This window comes from Alosa pseudoharengus, unplaced genomic scaffold (genome assembly GCF_046254945.1).
Source record: "Alosa pseudoharengus isolate Yale_2024_CS ecotype anadromous, Long Island Sound unplaced genomic scaffold, YU_APseudo_1.1 YU_APseudo_1.1_scf_23, whole genome shotgun sequence".
In the NCBI taxonomy this organism is placed as follows: Eukaryota; Metazoa; Chordata; class Actinopteri; order Clupeiformes; family Clupeidae; genus Alosa; species Alosa pseudoharengus.
The window spans coordinates 30,496,064-30,513,716 of NW_027468685.1; the positions used below are offsets into that span (position 1 = coordinate 30,496,064).

Here is a 17,653-nt window from a genome sequence, read left to right on the forward strand (position 1 = left end):
ATTACGGTAACAACAGGTGTTTGGATTGATTTATGGACTGTCTCTTAATGGACTGTGGATAAAGGGACTTCTTCTAGGTTCCTTTCATAAGCCCATTAAGATCAAAAGTCCAAAACTGCTGTCTTGCTTAAATTATTTAGTATTGACCTTTATTCATGAAACCCATACTAGGGAGGTTTTACAAAACTTGGTATAATATTACATATAAACAATAAATTAGTTTTCTTTAAGAAAAAAAAAAGTTGTACATGTCAGAGAAAGGAACAAAACATTTACACTTGCGAACACAAATGCAAACTACTAAATAAGGCAGCTATGCACTTTCATGTAGCCTAGGTGTGCTGTGCATGCTAACTTTTAGCAACACCAAAGCAGAAAGTAAAAGGAAAGTGGTATGACTAAAACTGGTCTTAGTGGGCCTGTGGTTTAGAGACAGGCGATGCTGAAATCTGACATCTTACATTTAATGCTGTCCAACAAAGTAAAATAACAATCATCCTTCATAGTGGCTATCTGTGACAGCCAGAAAGCACAGAGAACAGACGGAAGGAACTAGGATAGGCATGCTTCAAAATACTCTTACTGCATGGTCTGGTCAAAGCTCAGCATACAGATTTCTGTACGAGTGTGTCCTTGTTCTTGAGCCATTATCCTACGATAAAGCTGAAAACCTCAGTCAAGGCTGCATCACACTAGGGGCCACAGTGATACGTTTCAAAAGCAACTCAATTCCACTCTGGCAAATGGGGGTCCAAAAGTGTATCGTATCGGTCTGGTCAAAGAAAACAACAGAGGTAGTGGTATTGCCAACTTTCAGTAGAACATCAGAAGCCAAATGAAGAAATAATTTCTGCACTACACAATGCAGGGCAGGCAAAGTTGTAAGGGAACCTGCCCCCTGCTGCACAATATGTCACATTGCAGGCAATTTCACCTAGCACTGCATGCAATGCAATCAGATTTATCTCAACACCTGCCAAATACTTGAGGTAGTAAAACATTTTGATATGCAAATCCCTAGCACCCTACAAGAGAACTTTGACAAAGACTTTGACAGTTCTGTACTTTGATCAAATAGATAATGATCTCTATTGTGTTGCAGCGACAACCATTGGCTGATTTGGCAACTCCCCTCGCATCAAGTGCACAATGGCTAGGCAACATTATGTTGTCCAAGTAGCCTAATTGCTTGAGCTTACCCAACTTCCACATTCACTTATAAATAATACCAATTGTTTTTTTTTTATACACACACATGAATTAAAGGGGTTATTAAAGGTAACTGAGAAAAACTTTCAAACGGCCGCAACCTACCTGTAGATTCCCTGTCGTATGGGTGCTTTAGGTGTGTATGGTATTTTCCTCCGAATAGCATCCATTGTAACTGTGGTTAGAAAATGAACTGTCTCCACCTCAGCAACTCTCACACCAACGTCGACTTCAGAAACTAGGCTACTGCAATAAGCTTGGGATACCCTTTGACCCGCCCATGAAATAGGCTAGTAAATGTTTGATTTCTTGGCATTGTGCCTACTCCTTATTTCACGCACGAGGAACCACAGACTGCATAAATAAGAACGCGTTAAAAGTAGGCCTACACTGGCAATATTTTTCAGGACCACCACGTGTTTGGTCCACTGAGGCTAAAGCTCTAAACAACAAAATGATCTAGCATGACAAATTATGCAAAATGTGCTGACAAAATAAATCAACTCAATCATTATAGATGCAACCTACCTGTACGGCCCAATTGCTGCTGGAGCGGTATCTGTATGGATGATCTTTCTAACTGTCGCCATGCTGTTCCAACTACTGGCTATGATTTTGAGAGTAACGGCTTGGACAGGAATGGGACAGAAATGGCACAGAGTAGACTCCAGTTACTTAAGATTCAGCGGTTGCTTAAATTTTCAACTACCACAATAACTGATATATTGGCGCATATGAAAATAATATAGCCTACCCTATACACTCCATACTAAACACTTTAAAACTTGCAAAATAGTTCTGATATATAATTCAACTTAACTATGCTCATCGCCACTCATTTTAAACCAGTAATCTAAATCGAACACCCTAGTTTTTATGGATGTCTTTTTATCTATTCATTACGGTAACAACAGGTGTTTGGATTGATTTATGGACTGTCTCTTAATGAACTCTGCAGATAGGGAATTTTTCTAGGTTCCTTTCATAAGCCCATCAAGATCAAAAGCCCAAAAATGCTGTCTTGCTTAAGTTTTTTAGTATTGACCTTTATTCATGAAACCCATACTAGGGAGGTGTTACAAAACTTGGTATAATATTACATATAAACAATAAATTAGTTTTCTTTAAGAAAAAAAAGTTGTACATGTCAGAGAAAGGGACAAAACATTTACACTTGCGAACACAAATGCAAACTACTAAATAAGGCAGCTATGCACTTTCATGTAGGTGTGCTGTGCATGCTAACTTTTAGCAACACCAAAGCAGAAAGTAAAAGGAAAGTGGTATGACTAAACTGGTCTTAGTGGGCCTGTGGTTTAGAGACAGACAGGCGATGCTGAAATCTGACATCTTACATTTAATGCTGTCCAACAAAGTAAAATAACAATCATCCTTCATAGTGGCTATCTGTGACAGCCAGAAAGCACAGAGAACAGACGGAAGGAACTAGGATAGGCATGCTTCAAAATACTCTTACTGCATGGTCTGGTCAAAGCTCAGCATACAGATTTCTGTACGAGTGTGTCCTTGTTCTTGAGCCATTATCCTACGATAAAGCTGAAAAGACTAAACAAGCACTCTGGTCCCTAGACCTAACAATCATCAAAGCCTACATTTAATCAGGAAATTGAATATTTGGTGACTACTACAAAACCGTGCCTTCTATGAATGGAACATGGAAGTCTGTAGAGGCTTTTGTTTTGTTTTAACTTAATTAAGTCAGCAAAATAAAGAGTGGGACTTGTTGCAACCCCTTTACTCCATCTCCAATTACAGTACTGAGTGTGAGCCAGGTTAGGTCATACCAACTTAACAGACGTGGCATTCGTATTCTAAGGGCCCCTGAGAGAGCTCATGGAATCCAGAGGTTCAGGAGAACACGACTCACTGAGCAAAAGAAAAAGGTACAGAGTCTACTTCAGGAGTTACACACTGCAAATGAAAGCAGAAAGGTCTGATTGAAAACATTCAACAACATGATCCTCACTGCAAAACATGGAACCAAGAAATCAATAAAAACAATCTATTCACATTCACTAAGATGTAGACCATGTAAACAGAAATGGTCAGACTTGGAAATGAGGCCTTGAAGGACATTTTCATTAGTCAGTTTTTTCAGTTTGACCTTGCAGCCAAATCATGAGTTAAACTGTTCACTTTGAGTCTAAGATTAGTACATGATGCCACTAAAGTGGTTTATAGTATTAGGAATACATCTACTATGCAAACGCAGCAGCGCAACAGCGTCAAAAAACAGTCTAAGGCATTCTCTTCATGTGATTGTCTTTGGTTGAGAAGTAATTTCTCAAAATATTTCATCAGTGGTAAAAAGATACTGGAAATTTACAATATTATCTTTCTTTTCAGATATTCCCTTTCCCCTGTGCAGTAATATACTTATTGTTGGTATGTCAAATCATAAAAGCCTTTCCTTCTTTTGTCATACGGTATCTATGAACGGCCCAACGGGTATTGCTATAGCAGGTCATGTCCGATATAGATTCTTGGAGGGGAAATAACATGATAAAGTATATCAAAACCAATTTATCATACAATACAATTATTTTTCGGAAGTCATTTTGCAAAATATGACCTGAAGTAGTCACTCTCAGAAACACACCACTCCCCCATCCCCAAAAAGAAAATGATAATAACGGGAAGGCAGGCTCCACCTAGCAGAAGCCTCAAGGTCACCACTCGGATGAGGTGATGGTGATTACTCTGATGAAGCATCTGCTCCTCTTCCTCAGCCTGGGCCTTAGAAGTTTTGCTGGCGGCGTTTCTTGGCGTCCATGGCATCGAGGATGGGCTGCCGCTTGGCTGTGTAGCGCTGGCGCAGCTCCTCAATCTCCCGCTCCATCATCGGGTCGAGCGCACTCAAACGCATCTGCAGCTCCTCATAGTCCAGGTTTTTCAACTACACACACACACACACACACACACACACACAACCACACACAACCACACACAACCACACACAGAGAAATAAAGAGGTAGGCATTGCAGGCACACAGATATGCAGATATGGTGTAACAGACCAACCAAAAGCACACCAACACAGAGATAAAGAAGAGAAATGACTAGTAAGAATGTAAGAGCTTCGTAGTGCTTTTGGTAACAACATGCAAATGGAGCAAAACCATGACAGCAGATGTACTTACAAAATCAAAGTCCCCATCTTGAGGCACTTTCCAGCTTTCAGGGAAGGAGGTCTTGGGGATCAGGTACGGGTCTTGTTGGTTATGGTTGTAGTTCTCCTGAGCCTTGTTGGAGTCCTGCTTGTCAAAGTAGTCCATGAAGGACGGCCGCTGTGCTTGCTGGTTGGTAGCATTTCCTAAAGGAGAGGAATAACAAGATGGAACCTTCCAGCCTTAAAGTGCTTTTTCAGTGCAAAGCTCGTCACGGTCACCCACTGTCCTTCATGCTCACTATTTATATTCTATACGGCAGAATGTGTTCTGTTGGAGGACATTCACTACCTACCACTCCAGGATGGTATTTAGAGAGGATGAAGAAACTTACTCCTCATGGAGCCAACGTCCTCTTCTTCCTCTTCGTCATCGCTGTTGATGACCATGGTGCCCAGGTCAGACTCCAGCATGGTGCTGCCGTGTTCGATCATGGTCTGTGCTCCGTCGCTCATGGTCCCCGTGGCTCTCATGGTGCCTGCCCCCTCCGAGCCCGACTTCACCATGGTGTGGGAGTCCACCTCCACCTCCTCTTCCTACAGTGGCCACAAAGGGGCACAAAGTTGCACACTGTACAGTCAATGACCAACCATGGTAAAGACAGGACACACTCAAGTAGAAAAGAACAGGCAGGCCCTCAACAGCAGCACTCTGAGACACAGAGAGACACGAACAGATGGCGTGTTCATACCGAGTTGTCCTCCTCCTCCTCCAGCTCTCTCTGCTGCTCTTGCTGCCTCTTGGCCTTCATGTCCATCGCCTCGGTGATGAGATCCCGCAGGATGCTCACCGGCTTTGCGTTGGTGATGAATGGATGCTGGACACAAAAATGTTGAGGGGAAAAAAAGAGAGAGAAAAGGATGAAACAGCTGGCACAGACGACAAATGACGAGCGTGGTGGAATTCAGCCGCTGACCTGTGTCTGGCCTGAACAGACGCTTGAGCTTTCAGCTAAAACCTCTCCATTTCATCTCTGATATGCAGATGTGCAGCTTTGAGGGTCACCTTGAGCCATCTGGATGGCCAGACTCACCTGCAGGAGCTGTGTGGCCGTGGCTCTGTGCTCCGGGTTCTTCACCAGGCACTTCTTCACAAAGTCTGTGAAATCATCCGTCCACAGCTCTGGCTTACGGAAAGTTGGTGGTGGATTTGTAGGAATCATGAAAATAGCCTGTAATTGGCACAGAAAAAAATAATAAAAAAAATAAATCACCTTTCTGTTTATGAAATGAAAGACAACAATGACTTGAACGGAAAAAGCACAATGCTCTAAGATTATACATTGTTATAACTAGGTTTTGGTTTGCTAATTTTACCCAGAAAGTCCAGTTAGTATCCACTAAATCCAAAATGTATCTGATAACGGCAACCAGTTCTCTACAAAATGAGTGATTCTATTGGACTGCAAACTATTATGCCTAGTAATGATCACAGAACAACAAAAGAGTTTTGATCCCTTTCTCTGCAGCATGGAAACCGCAGATCTTTAACAAGTAAAAAGCAACAACTTCCATTCAGCCTGTCAATAGTGTACTGCCTAGACTTACTCTCATGGGATGGATATCTGCATATGGTGGCTTCCCCTCAGCCATCTCTATGGAGGTAATGCCCAGCGACCAGATATCTGCCACACAGTTGTAGCCAATCTCTTGAATCACCTCTGGTGCCATCCAGAATGGGGTGCCAATCACGGTGTTCCTTTTGGCCATAGTGTCCTGTAGCACAAAGGGCAAAAACAGAGTTCAGCCACATTAAAGGTGCTTTAAGCAATGCTGGGTAACGTTACTTCTGTTGACTTTCAAACAAAACAGAGAGCTAGCTCGCTTCTTCCTTTGCTGGAAGAGTTTGTTATGTTTTTATGGGCTAGGTTTGCCCAGGTTGTTTTTGTTGCCGTTTTTGGAGCCTGGGCTGTCCACAGAGATCACATTTTTTGACAGTGTATACAGGGCACAGACAGCTAGCAGTTGGTTAGGTGACGTTTGCAGTAAGTGACATAAAATGTTTTAGCCTAAAAAATGCGTGGCATCGCTTAGAGCACCTTTAAGTATGGTACACCACAGAGAATATGGATTCTGTGTTACATATTCGACCTCAAAGTTTCTAACTTCTATATTCCTTGCCAGGCTGTCAACACGGTGTGAACTGATCAATCTGAATAAACAAAAAAGAGGAGGTCCTTTACCCAATGCACTTTGCAACATGACAGACCACAAAGGTAAAGTTGAATATGAATATGCCAGTTGATATTCATGCTTTTTTCCTCCAGAAACAGTTTACACAAAAAAATCAAGTCATGTCGGTAATATCAGTGAGAATGTACCTGGTTAATTCCCCAAAACTGACTGCCCCCCCGCCCCACCCCAAAAAAAACCCTGCCACTCACTGTGAGTTGTCCGGCCACTCCAAAATCTGCCAGTTTGGCATGCCCTTCTGTGTTAAGAAGAATGTTGCCAGCTTTTATGTCTCTGTGGATTTTCCTCATAAAATGTAGGTATTCAAGACCCTTTAGGGTGGATTTTAGGATGGTGGCAATCTCATCTTCAGTGAGCTGTTGAAGACACCATGTAAGGTAGGATTATCAGCATAGCTTTCATTGACCATTTAAATGCACCGTTTAAACACCAGCACTGATTTAAAGGCACTAAATCACTATTTACAAAGATCTTCAATATATATACCGTTTTGTTGCGCAATCTGATGATGTCTGAAACAGACCCCGCTCCACAGTATTCCATGACAATCCACAAGTCTGTGTTTTTAAAATAGCTGCCATAGTATTTCACTACATAGGGGCTGCAACACAAAAGTAAACAGGAAGTCAGTCATACAAGAGCATGTTTTTTATTTAGGGCACTAAGCAAGAGTAGTCAATGTAGCACCTACCTGTCACATTGTTGCATAATAGAAATTTCTTTGATGATCTCCTGCAGATCCGACTCTACAGGCACCTGTTTAATGGCCACAACCTGGCCTGATTCCTTATGGATGGCTTTAAATACACTGCCATATGACCTAAGCAGCACATACAAATCGAATAAGTTGTCTGAGCAAGTTCCCCCCTTTTAAAATAAATATAATAGATGAAATATAGATGGTAATAGACAAAAATAGATGAAGTGTCAACGTAATTTCATCTTACCCCTCGCCGAGCTTTTCCAGAACATCAAAGACTTCTTCTGGCTGCTTGGTTAAACTGTCCTCGCTCAACTTCTTCAATTTGCTACCGAGGGAAATTTGTAATTGGTTAATTCGGCGTTTCAACACTTTGTCATCCCTATGACACATAGTTCACATGAAATGTGAAGTGGACATTAGCTAAACCATTCTACAATATCACTTTCAGACTTTGTGGACGGCCCAAGGAACGTAACATAAGCCCGTTCGTGATGCCATTAACGTAAACGGGGGTGGGAGAAATTGTGCTCATTGCTTGGGAGCGATATTTAACTATTTTCTTCAGTCTAAACTATCTTTAAATATAACTTGTGTAGCTAACTAGCTAATCGTGTTCACAGCAGCATACACAGACACCTACTGGCCACCGTTAACTGGCCTGACCAAGTTGACAAACGATAGAGCTAACGTTAGCTATCGAGCTCCCTAATAATCATTAATCCACTTTCTTTACCTTTTGGGCGCAGGTTGCTCCATGGCTAACAGTAGTTCGACAACTCAAATATCTAAATCTAATGCAAAAATCACTTAATTAAAACTCATCTTAAGTTGTCCGAGTGTTCAGAAAAGATAGCTGTTTTGATGACCGAGTTTTGCTTCTAAACGCATTAGCGAAGTGTCTTCTTCTCTCAAAACACCAGGCTACGTGGAGGCATTTTCCGTGTTTTCCAGAGAGGTGTGCGTATACTCCCATCTTCTGTCTGGGAGTCTACGTGACTCCACCTAACATGCCCATTGCCCACGCCCGCAGCCAATCAGTAAGCACGTTGTTGGAAGGTGGTACAACGGGTTGCATGCGTTTTTGCTGTAATGATCCGACTGATCATATTAAAATAACTTTTATATCGTTATAAGTGGTGAGTAATGCTTTTAATGGAGACACACACTTAGGTAGTTTTAGTGATTTATGATTGAATCCTCCATCTCACATACATAATCACTAAGTAGGCTAGCTCGAAGTCAACAGCAACATTTTGTTTGCTAACCTTAGTAAGACAACTTTGAATAGCCTACGCTACCACAAACAAGGGGCAAGGTATGATAATAGATTCACTCACTCTCTTTTGTAGATCGTAGTTTTATGTAAAGCTACAGGAATTAAAGAATACTTGAGTCTACAGTACACTGACAGTGTTAGCATAGTCGATTGTTGTCTTAGGCTGTTTGTTATTTCTTCAAACCTTATTTTGCGTCTTGCTTTACGTTAACTTCTCGAACTCTTATTAATGTTGGATAATGTTTACATGGTACATATATTTTTTATTTCCATATCATTCAGATATTTGTAGAACAAACGTCAATAATGGATCCTCAGAAAGATGTACAGCCACCGAAACAACAGCCCATGATCTACATCTGTGGAGGTAATATTTTTTGTCATTAAGTGCAATCAGGGCGCTTCTGGTGTGCTCCATCTGTATCTTGTTTTTGATTGCTGAAATGTGTTCTCTCAAATCAGAATGTCACACTGAAAACGAGATCAAGGCCAGAGACCCTATCAGATGCAGAGAGTGCGGCTACAGAATAATGTACAAGAAGAGAACAAAGAGATGTATCCTTTCAGGAATTGATTGTGGGCTTCGGGTTCAGATAAGTATTTATTTTTATTAAGCCTAATTCTGCATGGATCCACAAGGAACTGTTGAATTTAGTAGCATTTGTTTCGTCAGACAAACAACGGCAAAACCAATGTGCTAGTTAAATAGCCTACTCTTAAAATAATCTTTATAGAAGGCCATGGCACTACTTATAAGGTCTATATCTATCATGTCCACATCTTGTGGTAATAAATGCATCCATGGAAATGTGTGTAAACATATAGGACCAAGGTATGAAATGCAATGCTGTTAAGTCTTCTGACACATGTATCACTGCTTATGCATGCATTTGCGCTGCAAAATCCCCCCTAGGATAAACAATATTACCCCTGGTCCCTCCAGAATGTCTTGACAAGGTAAAGATGGAGCTGAGCCCATACCATGTATGCTGGCCTTCACCTGGAATATTTAATTGATAGAGGGCCAAGATTGTGTTATTTATTATTCGAAATTACTTAATGTTTGTAAATGTTACTGTTGCCCAGTGTAATCCTTAACTCTGTCTCTTCAGTGGTGGTGTTTGATGCACGATGAACAGCATCCCCACCCCATCCCCACGTATCTGATTTTGTATTTTAGTTCTCTAAAATGTACAGCTTTTGTAGCTGAAGTTTACCAAGTGTCTATAAAGACTGTGTTGACAAAAGAAAAACACACACACACACACACATTACACAATGATGAATAGGATTATATAAAACACATACTTTACACCTCAATTAAGCAGCATATAAACACAGCTTTTTTTGGCCAATAAATTAAAATAAAAAATAATCTGGATTTTTCCTTTTTCATATGTTGCTGTAACTATGTTATAACTTGCAAAACCAATAAAATATTATTTTTCACTCAGTTATGAGTCAAATGAGTTTGTTCACCTTAAAATTGTATTTGTTCTGTAATCTGGTGTTATCCCTAAATCCAATAATCTGAAATTTGGCCTAAAACTAGTGTGCCAGTTACCTTAAAGGTGCAGTCCACTTTTTTTCAAATTCAGTCCTCTAGCTGTCCATTCAGTGTGTGAGTTCGGGAAAAGCACACGTGTGTGTTCACAGCCCTGGCTCTGGAGATGGGAAGCAAGCATAGCAAGCTCAGAGTCAAACAACTGCAGACTGACTGTTTAAAGGTACCTACCGTATGCAAATATCTTGCACATACCAATGCAGCACAGATGGATAAAAGCCTGCCAGCAGGCTAGTGTGTAGAGTCAGTAGTTGGCAAAGTTGTTCTGTGAATTGTTGTATTTTCATAAATAATAGAACTATGTAGTGCATAGCCTGAGTGGGAATGAAAGGTTTATGTGTCCTTCACACAGCCACACCATCAAAGTGAATCTGAAGATGATCCCAAGACTAGTTGACCATCCCTTAAATATTGGTAAATTCCTGCATACTGTTTCTTTAATGAATTCTTGTTTTTGTTGATATAGACTAAAAATAATAAGTGCCATTTAAATTTTTGCATTGGTGCGTTTAAAAAAAAAAATAACTGTCTTGTAACCATGCTAAATGAAAGACACATAATATTTATATTGTTGTTTTACCATAAAATAGAATGATTAAATCTGACATAATGGAAAAAAATTTTAAAATTTAAGACAATGAGGATGATGATAGTGGCCCTAATAGAAATAATATGGTGCTGCTACACTGTATGGATTCAGCTGGTGTGTGTGTGAGAAGTCTCTTCAGACAGGCTCTTGATGAAGGGGAATCACAGTGGAATCCCCTTTGTGGCTCTCTGCAGCATAGCACTGCATCAGCGCTCCCCCTCCCCCACCTCTTTGTGACATCACAACCTGTGCCGTAGGGGGCGTGTCCTCGGCTGATCTGATCCTGTGCTGCTGGAGGAGGAAGTGAGAGCATCGAGAGGAGAGGAGGGAAATAGAGTGCTGACGCCGCTGCTCCCGCAGAACGTGCAGCCATGGGCAATGCGCAGCAAAGGCCTCCTGGCAGGGGGGATGGAGGAGGAGGCCAGCGGGCCCAGCCCTGCAACCCAGGACCAGGCAGGGGCCGTGGGGAGAGCACGAAGCAGCCGGCGCCTGGGAAAGCTCCCATGATGAATGGCACTCAGAGGGATAACAGGACCCATGCCGCTGATGAGAATAGCGCCAGTGGCCCAGGTCAGACGGGGGTGGACCAGAGCTACCTGGACGCCCCAGCTGGGGCTCTGCCTCCTCCGCTTGCCAGGCTGAAGAATGAGGGCAATATGCTGTTCAAGAATGGCCAGTTTGGAGACGCAGTGGAGAAGTACTCCCAGGCCATCGCTGGCTGTGAGGAGGCAGGTAAAGTAACACCTGGCTTTATGTTAAGAGATAGAAAACATGTACATAATGAGGGATATACCTTATGGAATAAGGGTCTATGTAGAACACTGTTAACGTTGGGTTTATGCTTCTTGTCTATTGTCTAAGTTAAGTGGCGAGGATCCTGCCATACTTACTATGTCACACTCCACTGTGTTGTGACACTTCTATCAAATGTTTTATAAGCCCGAAGTATTTTAATAATTGGCTGGAAATTAATATTGTTTTACATAGTTCTTTTCACTTGAAGGAGTGAGTACATGGCAGAACTTGGAGAAAAGGAGGAGAACAGGATATCGGGTTCCCTGGTATTAAGTCTCAGAAGAAAAGGGGTATCAGATACAGGTTCACTTTGAGTGTGTGTTTATCTGCACCACACTGAAAAGGGCTGTCAGGTGGTCTCTGTCAGGTCCCAGGCCAAGTGCATCTCCTTACAGAGAAGAGCCAACTACCAGATGCACTTACGAGGCCCCGATATCTCAGCCATAGTGTGTAAACTCAAAAGGGAAATCAATTGCTGACTCACAAACCACTTTCAAGTCATGTGACATCTGTCATTTCATCCTTAGCAGCTCTTCAGCTAACCACAGTGAAGATGTTGTAGGTCAGGTTACCGTCCATAGCCAATGACATCTGCCAGTATTGGTCACAACTTTAAATGTGTTACTTTAATGTTTATTGTTATGTAAAACTGTTTTCCAGTTTAATTTACAAAGTTAAACGGTTAGTGTGGTATAGTGGCCAAATAATAAGCTATACTTGTAACAATTTAACATTTCAACTGAGGTAAAGAACTTGTTTAGTAGGCTGGGGTCTGTATTAGTTAAGTGATAATGTCTCAACTACTAACACCTAACAAGAAACATTACGATCTGCTTGTGTTTCGGTGAGGCTTATTTTGGGGCGTTTGTTCCTTGTCTACAGGTATTGATAGCCCAGAGGATTTGTGTATTCTCCACTCGAACAGAGCAGCATGTTACCTTAAGGATGGGAATAGCACGGACTGCATCGCAGATTGCACTAGGTCAGTAAACACAACGATGAAGTTTGGATCATCACTGAATAAACCAGTCTGATGACCTTTCTTACTGGGAACTGAGAGCATGCCAGTAACTCCTGTCTGTGTGTATGCAATTGTCTCTTCAGGAGATTAACACTCATGAGATTTTATAGTTAGCGCTAAGGAGATTTACTGACAGAGTCCAACTGTCTCTAGGGATGACGCCTTTGGAAAGTTGTGGTATACCTCAGTCTTGTAGAGCCCCCCCTGATACATGTATAAAGCCATGGGAAATCATGGCAACCATTAGCAAACAAATATACAAACAAGTATAATGTAATGTAATGTATCTGAGTAATGTATCTGAATTCAGCCATTCAGTAAATACTTGAAATGATATTACGATACAGAAGATAAATATCTAAACTTCCAGCCTATATGTTCTCCTAGATAATCAAATATGGTAGCGCCTTGCTTTCAAAAGTGTGCTACAACTAGTACCGGTATTCAGCATATAATCACCAGAATCCTTGTCTAGTTCAGTCAGTTGACTTGCAGTTAAGTACTAGCGGCTATTTGTGAATGGGTGAAAGCCTCTTGAGCGCTGATCAGCAGGTGAGGTCATCCTCTGGCCTGGCTGGCTCAGACGGCGTGGTCAGGACACAGCCTCATCCTCCTCAGCCCCTCCTCTCCGCCAGGCCTGCTAGCTACACCAGTGCAGGGGATGATTGGTTGAACTGGGCATTGCTGGCCACACCATTGCAGGGTATGATTGGTTGAACTGCTCTTTGCTCGGTGAATGTGTCTCCTCTTCGTCACCATCCTCATCCTCACCCCTCGTCAGGTCCCTGGAGCTGCAGCCGTTCTCGCTGAAGCCGCTCCTCCGACGGGCCATGGCCTATGAGTATTTGGAGCGCTACAGCAAGGCCTATGTGGACTACAAGACTGTTCTCCAGATCGATGTTAGTGTGCAGGCAGCCCACGACAGCATAAACAGGTTGAGTTGGCAGAGATGTCTGGAACAATTTAATGGACACTCAAGTAAAGGTGGAGTCTGTGATTCTCGTCCAAGACATTTCTTTTTGTCAAATCCAGCAAACTGCTCACAGTCCCCTATTTTCCAGTCTGTGTATGTGCTCAAAAACGTCTGGTGGTGTTCACAGTTGAGATGCTGTAAGTTGGAAACAAAGTGACTCAAACTATTCCAGCCAATCAACATTTGCTTCAGATGCATGGAAGAGAGGAGTATTATTTCATTGGCTGTTGAACTAAAGTATCAACAACCCCTTGCTTGAATCACAGACTCTGCCTTTAATCTTTTCTTGGTTAAATTGAGTTTAGCTTTTTGTGTGTGTGTGTGTGTGTGTGTGTGAATATTACACAGATGATGAGCTCTGTATTTACACACTTTAGGATCACCAAACTCTTGATTGATCAGAACGGTCCGGACTGGAGGGAAAAGCTGCCGGAGATTCCACTGGTTCCGCTGTCGGCCCAGCAGCACCGGCGGGAGGAAGCGCCCAGTGAAGAGGTGCTGCAGGCCCGAGCAGCCCGGAAGGCAGAGGAGGAAGGTCAGGCACATCACTTCCTGTCAGGCTAAAGGAGATAGAGGACAATGTATCACACTTAATCAATTAGTGAGAAGTCCACGAGAAGTTTCATGATCGGGACATGAACAATGCCCAATTTTATTAGAGGCTAAAAGATACAGTATCTTATTTTGCATACAGTGCATATGAGAAGACCTTTGGGAATATCTAGATAATTGCTAAGAGCTATTCAAGTGCAGTCATTTATTCACTCTCATATATCTGCATAATTCAAAATACACTACAAAGCGTCTACAGGAAGTAAGGCAGGCAGAAATTATTAAAACGAATCAGAAATTAAACTATCGCCCCTAACGTGAAAACAGTACTACATTTTGAAAACCTGTCTGATCTTTTACTGCAGGTTTTTTATGTTTATGTTTAGTAAAGAGACACTTTTATTCAAAGCACTTTCTACCCATATTGGGTCCAAAGTAATATAAATGGATTGCAACATAACCTCCCACAATTGTAAAGCCAGCCCACAGGTAAATAAAAGATGCCAGGTGTAACCAAGTAACCTGTTGATGTCATGGAACCAGGTAGATCATGTTTCAGACATTCAAAGCTTCAATGCGTCTCATGACAGCACACATAGGCCAGCTGGAAAGGGAAGCTGTGGAGACATGATCTAAAACATCTACATCAATCTCCAGGTTAACACAGACAGACTCAACAGAATGGGAAACTGAAGAAGCACTTGCATTTGCTCATGGTAATACAAAGCACTGCTGCTGGGCTTGTTGCCATTGCCAATAGCTTGTGCACACACAGCATTAGCCCTTTAGAATAAGGGGTAATGGATCCAGGATCCTCATGATGTAATTGAAAAGACTCTCTGCTATTCACTATCTGCTTCTGTTCCGTGCTCGTCTCGTGTATTTCTCTCTCCTAAGTGACGTGTCTCTATCTCTCTTTCTCTCTGCTGTGTAGCCAGAAAGGCTGAGGTCCGCTTCTCATCCCTGAAGAAAGAGGGGAATGAGCTGGTGAGACAGGGCCGCTTCCAGGACGCACTGGAGAAGTACAGCGAATGTCTGCAAATGAAGCCAAACGAATGCGCCGTGTTCACAAACAGGTACGAGCAGTGCCCACAACACCACGTCTTCTTCACAAAGCTTTTGTCACTGCCAAAACACTCCATCTGAGGAAAACAAAGCTAGATATCCTGTTTGTTTCATTTCTGTTCGACTTCCTCCTCTCTCCTCACACACACATCTAAAATCCCCACCTCGCTCTTTTCCCTTCGTCGTTTCTCACTCATCAGCACTCTGCTTTGGCATGGGGGAGGCTCAGCTTGGGAAACTTGAGTCATCAGTTCCTTATATGACTGAGTTTGTCTGAGGCAGGTGATTGTGCTGAGTGCTTCTAATGTGTTGTATCGATCTGTGCTCCACCCACTCTGGGCTGCCTCTCTGCTGGCCGGCCTGTCGGCCTCTCAGAGCCCTCTGCTACCTGAGGGTGGATCGCTTCCAAGAGGCCAAGCAAGACTGTGACTCCGCCTTGGAGATCGAGCCAACCAACAAGAAGGCATTTTACAGACGAGCACTTGCCTTCAAAGGATTAAAGGTGCTTGTTTCATTGCAATGTTTTGAACAGAACATTTATTTATACAACAGTTCATAATACAGTACACGTACCTATACTGTACATATTTAATTTAGTCGTATCTACTCATGGTCTCTGTGTTTTCGGTTTAGTGTCTTGTATGATCTTAGTTCCCTACTATACAAAACGTTTTGTCTTCCAATACTGATGTGGTCATATGAAGGAAGTTATACATTGTAAGGATTTTATACATTTCCATATTGTTATGTATTAAACTGCATTCTCTCTCCCCTCAGGACTACCTCTCTGCCAGCACTGACCTGCAGGAGGTGCTGCAGCTGGACCCGAATGTCCAGGAGGCCGAGCAGGAGCTGGAGCAGGTGACCCTGCTGTTCAGAGAGAGCTTGATGTCCAGCGCCGCACAGGGTGAGACAACACACTCTGTGTGAGAACCTTCAATAAGAGGAGAACAGCTTCACCTTAAACATACACCCAGTATACTGACCTGTACCCAATGTGAGCAATACATTGTAAAGAAAGAGCATTGTACTACTGTGTTGCACTATGGTATTATTCCATACTATGTCCATTTGAATTGTGGGTAATCTGTGCTCTGGACTCCCAGGTTGATGGAGCACGATGGCTGGAGCTCCAGGTACAAGAGAGCTGCTGCTCCACCCATTAGGACTGTGGCGCACTGCGGCCACCCACGGCTAAGGGACGAGGCCAGACATTTGCTTTTACTCCACCAAGACTGGTCTCATGTCACAGCAGGGTCAGAGTTGAGTGTCAAGGATGCCCATCCACAAATCCCACCAAAAGCTGCTCATGACTCTCAACATCAATGACCCCGTGATGCTGAACAGCGAGGGCCGACCGTCAGAGCTGCATGACCATTTGTCTTCAATTTCACATCCGATCTCCTGGCAACCTGGAACAAGAGTGTCCGTGCTAAAAAGTCCAGTCTGGTGCAGATGAGAACATTGAGGAGTTGAGGTTACTGTTGATAGGTCACTGGGTCTTTGGTTGTGGGAGGGTCCTTCAAAACCGTGTCTGTGTGGAAGACGTGCCTTCGCTACTCACAGTCCAGGACTTGACCTACTACATATCCGGACACACTCTTCACCCACTTCAGCCGTGCCAGATGGTTAAAGTTACACACAGTTCATAATCAGCAACCAAGTGTTTCACTTTCTAACCATTTAGTTGCTCTTGCATGCACTAAGAGAACTTGATACCCTCGAGCCAGTAGAACTGCAACAGTATGTGCTTGATTTAATGACAACATTTTATACAACTAGCATTTGCATAAATGTTCTGAACAAAGAAGAGTTTTTTTTTTTTTTTTAAAAAGCTACACATACATGATTTTATTATTTTCACTATTTATGATGGCCTTGTACTTCTGTGCACCTACATAAGGCAACTTATCTTTAAATTAATTGTGCTAATTGTGCAAGTCAAATGTAAAATTCCCTGACTTTTCCCTGACAAAAAAAACAAAACAAATTTCTATAATCTATAATGAATGGTACAAATATACTGACCAAAGATTTCAGAGCAGCCCTGTAGCGTTCAAGAACCTTTGACTTTTTTTTTTTTAAGAGCGGAAGATGGAAAAAATGGCCATTGAATAAACAAAGTTGGGCTAACCACAACCACTCAAGCAAGCGGTGAAGCTAATAACCAGATAAACACCAATTCTACATGGAATTATATTTGTATTAATGTATTTTGGCAAGTAAATTTGCTACAACAAAATTCTCTGACTTTCACGGAAATATGATACAATTCCCTGACTTTCCATACCTTGAATAGACTATCAAATTTCCATGACCTGTTGGAACCCTTTTAGAACTATTTACAATTATCCGGTCTTTTAGTATTGCAGCTTTAGAGCCTTCTGGTAAGATATATAAATAGATGAATAAATGCATCTACATGCATACATTTCCAGCTTGCAGATGTTGAGCTGCATTACAGAACCCTACCTACAGCTCATGTAACTATTGTTTAGTTTAATACAAGGTCAAGACTAGTTCCCA

General features: G+C 42.2%; 3 protein-coding genes across 4 annotated transcripts; 2 read left to right on the forward strand and 1 right to left on the reverse strand.

The window, feature by feature from the left end:
• Positions 1-2,234: 2,234 nt before the first annotated feature.
• Positions 2,235-8,209, reverse strand: stk3 (serine/threonine kinase 3 (STE20 homolog, yeast)). Its single transcript, XM_076302310.1, has 11 exons — positions 8,026-8,209; positions 7,537-7,617; positions 7,281-7,409; positions 7,076-7,190; positions 6,781-6,945; positions 5,945-6,112; positions 5,431-5,568; positions 5,089-5,214; positions 4,732-4,933; positions 4,371-4,543; positions 2,235-4,126 (listed from the first exon to the last, which is right to left on the reverse strand). The coding sequence occupies exons 1-11, from the start codon at positions 8,046-8,048 to the stop codon at positions 3,968-3,970; spliced, it is 1,479 nt and encodes a 492-aa protein (XP_076158425.1). The 5' UTR covers positions 8,049-8,209; the 3' UTR covers positions 2,235-3,967.
• A 109-nt stretch (positions 8,210-8,318) lies between these two features.
• Positions 8,319-10,021, forward strand: polr2k (RNA polymerase II, I and III subunit K). Of its 2 annotated transcripts, none has more exons than XM_076302311.1 (4): positions 8,319-8,428; positions 8,851-8,935; positions 9,031-9,123; positions 9,681-10,021. In XM_076302311.1, the coding sequence occupies exons 2-4, from the start codon at positions 8,875-8,877 to the stop codon at positions 9,701-9,703; spliced, it is 177 nt and encodes a 58-aa protein (XP_076158426.1). In that variant the 5' UTR covers positions 8,319-8,428; positions 8,851-8,874; the 3' UTR covers positions 9,704-10,021. The 2 variants fall into 2 exon arrangements, with proteins under 2 accessions (XP_076158426.1, XP_076158427.1); XM_076302312.1 differs by lacking the exon at positions 8,319-8,428 and adding an exon at positions 8,435-8,607.
• A 1,039-nt stretch (positions 10,022-11,060) lies between these two features.
• Positions 11,061-17,588, forward strand: spag1a (sperm associated antigen 1a). The gene is made up of 8 exons (XM_076302317.1): positions 11,061-11,453; positions 12,399-12,498; positions 13,319-13,471; positions 13,888-14,045; positions 14,997-15,138; positions 15,503-15,629; positions 15,905-16,034; positions 16,234-17,588. The coding sequence occupies exons 1-8, from the start codon at positions 11,093-11,095 to the stop codon at positions 16,236-16,238; spliced, it is 1,176 nt and encodes a 391-aa protein (XP_076158432.1). The 5' UTR covers positions 11,061-11,092; the 3' UTR covers positions 16,239-17,588.
• The last annotated feature ends 65 nt before the right edge of the window (positions 17,589-17,653 follow it).